Source organism: Apium graveolens, chromosome 7, assembly GCF_009905375.1.
Source record: "Apium graveolens cultivar Ventura chromosome 7, ASM990537v1, whole genome shotgun sequence".
Lineage (NCBI taxonomy): Eukaryota > Viridiplantae > Streptophyta > Magnoliopsida > Apiales > Apiaceae > Apium > Apium graveolens.
This window is the reverse complement of record NC_133653.1, coordinates 45,829,469-45,838,101: the sequence shown is the minus strand read 5'-3', so window position 1 is coordinate 45,838,101 and position 8,633 is coordinate 45,829,469. Positions and strand designations below refer to the sequence as shown.

At 38.4% G+C, this 8,633-nt stretch overlaps 1 protein-coding gene across 1 annotated transcript; it reads left to right on the top strand.

The window, feature by feature from the left end:
- The first annotated feature begins 288 nt into the window (after positions 1-288).
- LOC141673567 (uncharacterized) lies at positions 289-1,506 on the top strand. Its single transcript, XM_074480320.1, has 2 exons — positions 289-1,101; positions 1,195-1,506. The coding sequence occupies exons 1-2, from the start codon at positions 289-291 to the stop codon at positions 1,504-1,506; spliced, it is 1,125 nt and encodes a 374-aa protein (XP_074336421.1).
- Positions 1,507-8,633: the final 7,127 nt, after the last annotated feature.

The following is an 8,633-nucleotide window of genomic DNA, read 5'->3' as shown; positions in this document are numbered from 1 at the left end:
CTAGGAGAGCCTCTCTACTTATACTTGTCAGCAGGAGCACAAGCCGTAGGAGCTTCCCTAATCAGGGAAGAAAATGGAAAACAGCAACCAGTATACTATGTAAACCAAGTACTCAAAGACGCAGAAACAAGATACCCAAGTTTGGAGAAGTTTGCCTTTGCCTTAGTCACAACTTCAAGAAAACTCAGGCACTACTTCCAAGGAAGAGAAATCAGAGTGGTGACAAATCAACCCTTAAGGAAAATAATTCACAAGCCGGATGTCTCGGGAAGACTCGTCAGTTGGGCGATGGAGTTGAGCCAGTTCAATTTAAGCTTCATTCCCAGGACCACCATCAAAGCTCAAGCACTTGCAGACTTCATAATCGAATGCAACTTCCCAGAAGAAGAACCAGAACTAATGGACATAGATCAGGAGCCAGAACAAGATGCGAGCCCGGGAGCTTGGACCTTGAAAGTAGATGGTTCTTCAACAAGCGAAAGGTCGGGAGCCGGACTCATACTCAAAAGTCCTGAAGGATTCACAATTCAAACAGCTATATCTTTAGGATTCCCTGCAACAAACAATCAGGTGGAATATGAGGCGTTGATTTCAGGACTAAAGCTTTCCAGGACTCTAAGAGTCCAGGACCTAAAAATCTACAGCGACTCCCAGATAGTGGTCAAGCAAACAAATGGAGAATACATAGCAAAGGACCCTACCCTGGCGAAGTACCAAGCACCGGTTCAGAGCTACTTAGCATCAATACCAAACCATCAAGTCCTTCAGATATGTCGAGAAAAAAATGAAGAAGCGGATATACTATCCAAATTAGTCCGGAACTCATCAGATCTGAACTGCTCAGTTTACTTTGAAGAACTCCAGAAACCATCTATTGAATCCGAAAGAGTCTTGGAGATCGAAAGCAACCACAACTGGATGACTCCCTTCATCACCTACTTGGAGAAAGGAGAGCTCCCAGAAGACAAAGGAAAAGCTCAAAGACTGAAAGCAAAAGCAACCAAGTTCTTCCTCGAAGAAGGACTACTCTACCGCAGGACCTTCTCATCTCCTATCCTGAAGTGTATTGGCCTAGAAGAAGCAAAGTACTGTTTGGCGGAAGTACATGAAGGGTTATACGGAGATCACATGTCTGCAAAGGCCCTAGCTCATAAGATTATAAGACAAGGCTACTACTGGCCAACTATTCATCAGGATGCAATGGAGTTCGTGAAAAAATGTAAGAAATGCCAACTCTTCAACAATGTGTCCTGGATCAGCCTAGTCCTACCCTCCTCAGTCCTGTCACCTATCCCCTTCGCTGTCTGGGGTATTGACATCATGAGACCCTTTCCCCGGGCCAAAGGAGATCTCAGGTACTTTTTAGTCTCGATTGACTACATGACCAAATGGGTTGAAGCGAAAGCAATGAGAACAATCAATCAACAAGACTGCATAAAGTTTATGGACAACATTTTGTTGAGGTTCAGGATACCACGAGTCCTAGTATCAGACAATGGACCCTAATTCATCGGATCAAAATTCGAGTCCTACCTTCAAGAGCGCGGGATCAAGCACAAAAAATCATCAGTAGCATATCCCCAAGGAAACGGCCAAGTAGAAGTCACCAACAGAATCCTGCTCCGAGGTATTGAAAAAAGACTCAAAGAGAGCAAAAGCAAGTGGCCAGAAGAACTGCCAAGCGTACTTTGGTCCTACAGGACAAGCCCCAAGACAAGCACAGGGGAAACTCCATTCAAGCTAGCTTATGGCACAGAAGCAATGTTTCCTATTCAAGTGGGATCTCTTTGTCATAGAGCAATAAACTTTGAAGAAGAAGCAAATGAAGAAGGACTCAGAACAAACATGGAACTAATTGATGAGGTCCGGGACCAAGCTGTAGAAATGATGGAAAATTACAAGGAGAAAATAAGAGAGCACTTCAGTAAGAAGTCTAGAGTCAAAAACTTCCAAGTTGGAGACTTAGTCCTTCGAGACACAGAAGCATCAGATCCCACAAATACTGGAAAGTTAATGCTGTTAGATATATTTGATAATGTCATGGCTAATATGATTTATGTTTAGTTTTCAGATCTTACTTAAACAGGATAAATCAGTACTTACTGGAAGTCAGGACTTAAGGATATCAGTACTTATATTATCAGGAGATAATCATCAGAAGATGGATATCAGAACTTAAGTACTGAAGGACGTTCAGATAAGGACATCAGCTGATTAAAGGAAAGAAGATCGAGACAAACATAAGAAGAGATATGCATGAAGAAGGAATTCTATGAAGAATAGAATACTTGGAAGAAAAGATATCTGATTGATATATTTTAGGAAGCAGAATTATATTCCATATCAATTAGTGATTATCTTGTAACTGTGTAGTATATAAACACAGACATAGGGTTTACACTATAAGTGTTATCATATTCGAAAAGATTATTCATTGTAACCCTAGCAGCTCTCGTGATATTTGTTCATCAGTGAGAGGTAACAGTTCCATATTGTAACAGAGTTTATTGTTTCAATAAAGTTTGTTTTCTGTTACTTGAGTTATTAAAGTTCGATTTGATTGTACTATACACTGTATTCACCCCCTCTACAGTGTGTGTGTGACCTAACAAGTGGTATCAGAGCCTGTCTGTTAACACACAAATAGTTTAAGATCCAAACACAATCATGTCTGATACAGAAACTCCAACTAAGCCCACCAAAACTGAAGTACCTCCAAAGACACAAATTCAAAGTCAGTATGAGACCATCAGAGTTCCCATATTGAGACCATCTGAATATGCCATATGGAAGGTGAGGATGACCATGTTTCTGGAAGCTACAGATCCAGAATATCTTGATAGAATCAAGGAAGGACCTCACAAACCAACCAAGCTCGCTGTTGCAGTTGCAGGTGAAGCAGCAAAAACTGTACCAAAGGAGAAGAGTGATTACACTGCTGAAGATATCGCATCAATTGCTAAGGATGCTAAGGTACGACACTTACTGCATAGTGCCATTGATAATGTAATGTCAAACAGGGTAATAAACTGCAAGACTGCAAAGGAGATATGGGATGCTCTGGAAACAAGGTGTCAGGGAACTGATACAATTAAGAAGAACAGGAAGACAATACTCACTCAAGAGTATGAACACTTTGACTCAAAGGCTAATGAGTCATTGACTGATTTGTATGATAGATTTGTCAAACTCTTGAATGATCTGTCACTGGTTGATAAGGAGTATGATCTTGAAGATTCAAACCTTAAATTCCTGTTAGCTCTTCCTGAATGCTGGAATTTGAAGGCGACAACAATAAGAGACAACTACAATCTTGATGAAACAACTCTTGATGAAATTTATGGAATGCTCAAGACTCATGAACTTGAGATGGAACAAAGAAGCAAGAGGAAAGGTGGAAAGTCAAGGACAGTTGCTCTTAAGGCTGAAGAAGAATCCCCCAAGGCAGCTACCTCAAGGAAAGACAAGGGTAAAGCTCTCTTCATAAACTCTGATACTGAGTCATCAAATTCTGAAAGTGATGATGACTCAGAATCTGAAAGCTTGCCTGAGACGGATGCTGATGAGGAGATGATGAAGCTGTGTGCCCTTATGGTGAAAGGGATCACAAAGATTGTATACAGGAAGTTCAGGATGGGAAAGAAGTTTTCCAGGAAAGGCACAAGTTCTGATAAGAAGAATTTCAGAAGATCTGAAAGCAGAGGAGGAAAGTCTGACAGAGGAGATTATACAAATGTCAAATGCTACAACTGTGGTAAGAAAGGCCACATATCTCCTGATTGCAAGAAAGTGAAGTGTGACAAAGGCAAGGCTCTTGTCACAAAGAAGAAAAGCTGGACAGACACCTCCGATTCTAAAAGTGAGGAAAATTATGCCTTGCTGGCAAATGCTGATAAGGCAAGTGCTGAAAGCAGTCCTGAAGCTGCTGAATCAAAGGTACCTCAAACTACTTATGCCTTTCATACTGATGATATAAATGAGTTGAGAAGATATCTTAAAACCATGTTTGTTAGTTATAGAGATCAAACTTTAACATGTGAAAGATTAACTTCTGAAAATCTTGCTTTTAAGAAAAGAAATGATTTCTTAGAAAAGGAGTTAGTTATGTTCCATCAAACTCAGAAAGATAGAGATGATGCTTTTTATGTTAGGGATGAAGTGCTAAAAATGAATGAATCTCTAAAAACTGAGTTAGAAAAGGAAATAGAGGTTATCAGGACTTGGACTAACTCTGGCAGAACAACTCAGAATTTGTTAAGTACTGAAAACTGGAAAGAGGGCTTAGGTTATGGAGAGGATAAGAATGATAAAGGAACTGAAGAAATTAAGCCTGTAGTTGTTAAACAAAAGTCAAAGTTAAAACCTGTTAAGTTTGTAGCTGTAAAGTCTGATAATGAGAAATCAGAAGTTAAAAAGGAATTAACTTCTGACAAACTAAAACAGGAAAAGACAGCAGATGTAAACATAGGCTTAATAACTAAGAAGCAGCTTAAGCATAAGCTGAAAGATGTTAAGAATGCAAACAAGGTAAAATCACCTAGGAAAAATAGGAATGGAAAGGAAGGTGTGAATAAAAGCAATAATTATAAGCCTGTTCCTGAAGCTCCTAGGAAAACATATCATAACTGTGGAAGTTCTAACCATCTGGCTTCTTTTTGCAGGAAAAATAAGAACATAAACTCCTTACCTTCAAAGTCAGGAGTTAAGAGTCAGTCTGTTAGATATAAGCCACAAAATCCTTGTTTTCATTGTGGTAGTTTATGGCATTCCATTTATACTTGTAAAGAATATCATAGTTTGTACTATGATTATTATCAAATAAAACCTTCTTTAAAGAAAGTTTCCATTGTTCCTTCTAGTGTAAGTTCTGATTCAAAGTCTGATAGTGTAAATTCTGATAAGAAAAATGTTAACATAAACTCTGATGCTAAATCCGCTGCAAATGTTAATAAACTTAATAAAGCTAAAGGATCCAAGCAAGTCTGGGTCCTTAAAACTAATCATTAGTGGTCTTTGTGATTGCAGGGCAACAGGAAAAACATCCTAGTTCTGGACAGTGGATGTTCAGGACATATGACTGGAAATAAAACCCTGCTATCAGACTTTGTAGAGAAAGTTGGCCCAAGTGTTTCTTTTGGAGATGGCAACATTGGAAAAATATTGGGATATGGCAATATCAATCTTGGGAATGTCATCATTAAAGAAGTAGCTCTGGTCTCAGGACTTAAACACAATCTTCTAAGTATAAGTCAAATATGTGACAGAGGTTATCATGTTGATTTCTTTGAAGAACACTGTGAAGTTGTAAGTAAATCTACAGGCAAAGTTGTTCTGAAAGGATTCAGGCGTGGTAACATTTATGAAGCTAAGCTTTCAACAAGTACTGATGGTTCTGCAATCTGTTTGATGAGTAGAGCATCAATTGAAGAAAGCTGGAATTGGCACAAGACTCTCTCATTTAAATTTCAATAATATAAATGAACTAGTCAAGAAAGATCTTGTGAGAGGACTGCCAAAGTCAGTATTTGCTCCTGATGGCCTTTGTGATTCTTGTCAGAAGGCTAAACAAAGCAAATCCTCATTCAAGAGCAAGACTGAATCATCAATTCTTGAGCCTTATCACCTACTACATGTTGATCTATTTGGTCCAGTAAATGTCATGTCTATTGCAAAGAAGAAATATGCGTTGGTCATAGTGGATGAGTTCACCAGATACACATGGGTGTATTTCTTGCACACAAAAAGTGAAACTGCATCTATCTTGATTGATCATGTCAGGCAACTGGATAAATTGGTCAAAGACTCAGTAAAGATAATTAGGAGTGATAATGGTACTGAGTTCAAGAATTTGATAATGGAAGAGTTCTGCAAAAACCATGTAATTAAGCAGGAATTTTCTGCTCCTGGAACTCCACAGCAAAATGGAGTTGTTGAAAGGAAGAATAGAGCTCTCATTGAAGTTGCACATACAATGCTTGATGAAGCAAAGCTTCCAACCTATTTCTGGGCTGAAGCTGTGCAGACTGCTTGTTTTACTCAAAATGCAACACTCATTAACAAGCAAGGAAAGACACCATATGAGATGGTGAAGAAAAAGAAGCCAAATCTGAAGTATTTTTATGTATTTGGATGCAAGTGTTTTGTTCTTAAGACTCATCCTGAACAGCTATCTAAATTTGATTTAAAAGCTGATGAAGGGATTTTTGTTGGATATCCACTTTCCACAAAAGCCTTCAGAGTCTATAACTTGAGAATAAGAGTGGTCATGGAATCTATCAATGTCTCTTTTGTTGACAAGAAGATTACTGGACTTGAAGATTTTATTGATCATGATCAGCTGAGATTTGAAAATGAAGACTCAAATTCTGATACTGATAATCCTGACAATCTAAGTCTTGATACTGAAAACTCTGATGGATTCAACTCTGATGTTATTGAAACTGTGGTGACTACGCCAAAGGAAGATGCACCTATGCAAGGGGAGCATACTCAAGATCTTACCACATCTCAAGAAGCATCAGAACATACATCTGGCTCTTCAAGTTCTGATTCGTCAAGTTCTGATAAGCCAAGTTCTGATAAGCCAAGTTCTGATAGGTCTGAAAATCTAAATTCTGAAGAATCCAACTCGGAGAGCATAGCTTCAGGGGGAGGATCAGAAAATGAAAATGAAGACAGCATGGATCATGGGGGAGCATCCAGTTCTAGAGAAAACCTTCCATCTGTAAGGAAGTGGACTAAATCACATACACCTGATTTGATAATTGGAAATCCTGATGCAGGTGTTAAAACTAGAACAGGTACTTCAAATGAATGTCTTTACAATTCTTTTCTTCCTCAGACTGAGCCAAAGAAAGTGGAAGAAGCTCTTCAAGATGCCGATTGGGTGCAAGCAATGCAGGAAGAGTTAAATGAATTTGAAAGAAATAAAGTTTGGACCCTAGTACCAAGACCAAAGAACAGATCTGTTGTTGGTACAAAATGGGTATTCAGAAAAAAAACTGATAGTGATGGCATAATTACAAGGAATAAGGCAAGGCTGGTTGCAAAAGGATATTCTCAACAGGAGGGAATTGATTATGATGAAACATTTACACCAGTTGCTAGATTAGAAGCCATAAGGATATTTTTGGCTTATGCTGCTCACAAAAAGTTTACTGTCTTTCAAATGGATGTGAAAAGTGCTTTTCTCAATGGAGAATTGGAGGAAGAAGTATATGTTGAACAACCTCCAGGCTTTGTAGATTCAAAATATCCAGATTATGTCTACAGGCTTGATAAAGCACTTTATGGACTTAAGCAAGCTCCAAAAGCATGGTATGAGACTTTAGCTCAGTTTCTTCTGGAAAGTGGATTTAACAGAGGAACTATAGACAAAACACTGTTCTACCTCAACCATGGAAAGAACTTACTTCTGGTCCAGATTTATGTTGATGATATCATTTTTGGTTCTACAAATGACAGACTTTGCAAGAAGTTTGCCAAACTGATGCAGTCAAGATATCAAATAAGTATGATGGGGGAACTTAGCTATTTTCTGGGCCTTCAAGTCAAGCAGAATGAAGAAGGCACTTTTATTTGTCAAACTAAGTACACCAGAAACTTGCTGAAGAAATTTGGAATGCAAGATTGTTCAAGTACATCCACTCCCATGGCCACTGCAACAAAACTGGACAAGGATACTGGTAAATCAGTAGATATTACTGATTACAGAGGTATGATTAGCTCTCTACTCTATCTAACTGCTAGTAGATCTGATATCATGTATGCTACCTGTCTTTGTGCAAGATTTCAAGCAGATCCAAGAGAACCTCACTTAACAGCTGTGAAAAGAATATTCAAGTATCTTAAAGGAACAGCTGATCTGGGATTGTGGTATCCCAGAGAATCAGATTTTAAACTAATAGGTTACTCAGATGCAGATTTTGCAGGTTCAAAATTGACAGGAAATCACAAGTGGAACCTGCCAATTTCTTGGAGGCAGATTGGTTTCTCGGTTTAGCAAGAAACAAAAGTCAATTTCCACATCAACTACAGAAGCAGAGTACATTGCTACAGGAAGCTGTTGTGCACAGATTCTTTGGATGAAGAATCAGTTACTGGATTATGGGTTAACATATTTTAAAATCCCTATTTACTGTGATAATCAAAGTGCTATTGCTATGACAGGTAATCCAGTTCAACACTCAATGACAAAGCACATCAGCATTAGGTACCACTTCATAAGGGAACATGTGGATGAAGGTACAGTGGAATTGCACTTTGTTCCAACAGATCAACAACTAGCAGATATCTTCACAAAACCACTGTGTGAAGCTACTTTTACAAGATTGGTAAATGAACTTGGAATGGTTTCAGGTTCTTTCTCTAAATCTGCTTAGTTTTGTTCTGATGCATCAGACTTTATGATTAGTATTTACAGAAATTACTCTCCTTGTGTATTCTGTGCTTAAATGAAAATTGCTTAAGTACTGACTGTTGTCTGATGTGACTCTCTAAACTCTGATAATGATATGTCTGTTTGCGTAACTATTCAATCCTATGAGGATACATGTGCTAGATGCTGACCTAGTAATCTTCAATATACTAAAGAACCCATGTTAGAAGTAATTATTTCTGTCGAAATCTATTAA

Coding starts and splice junctions, on each gene's coding strand:
- LOC141673567 (XM_074480320.1), top strand. CDS start 289: ATGGAGTTGAGCCAGTTCAATTTAAGCTTCATTCCCAGGACCACCATC. Junction 1,102..1,194: donor CAAAGTACTGTTTGGCGGAA/GTACATGAAGGG, acceptor ACTATTCATCAG/GATGCAATGGAGTTCGTGAA.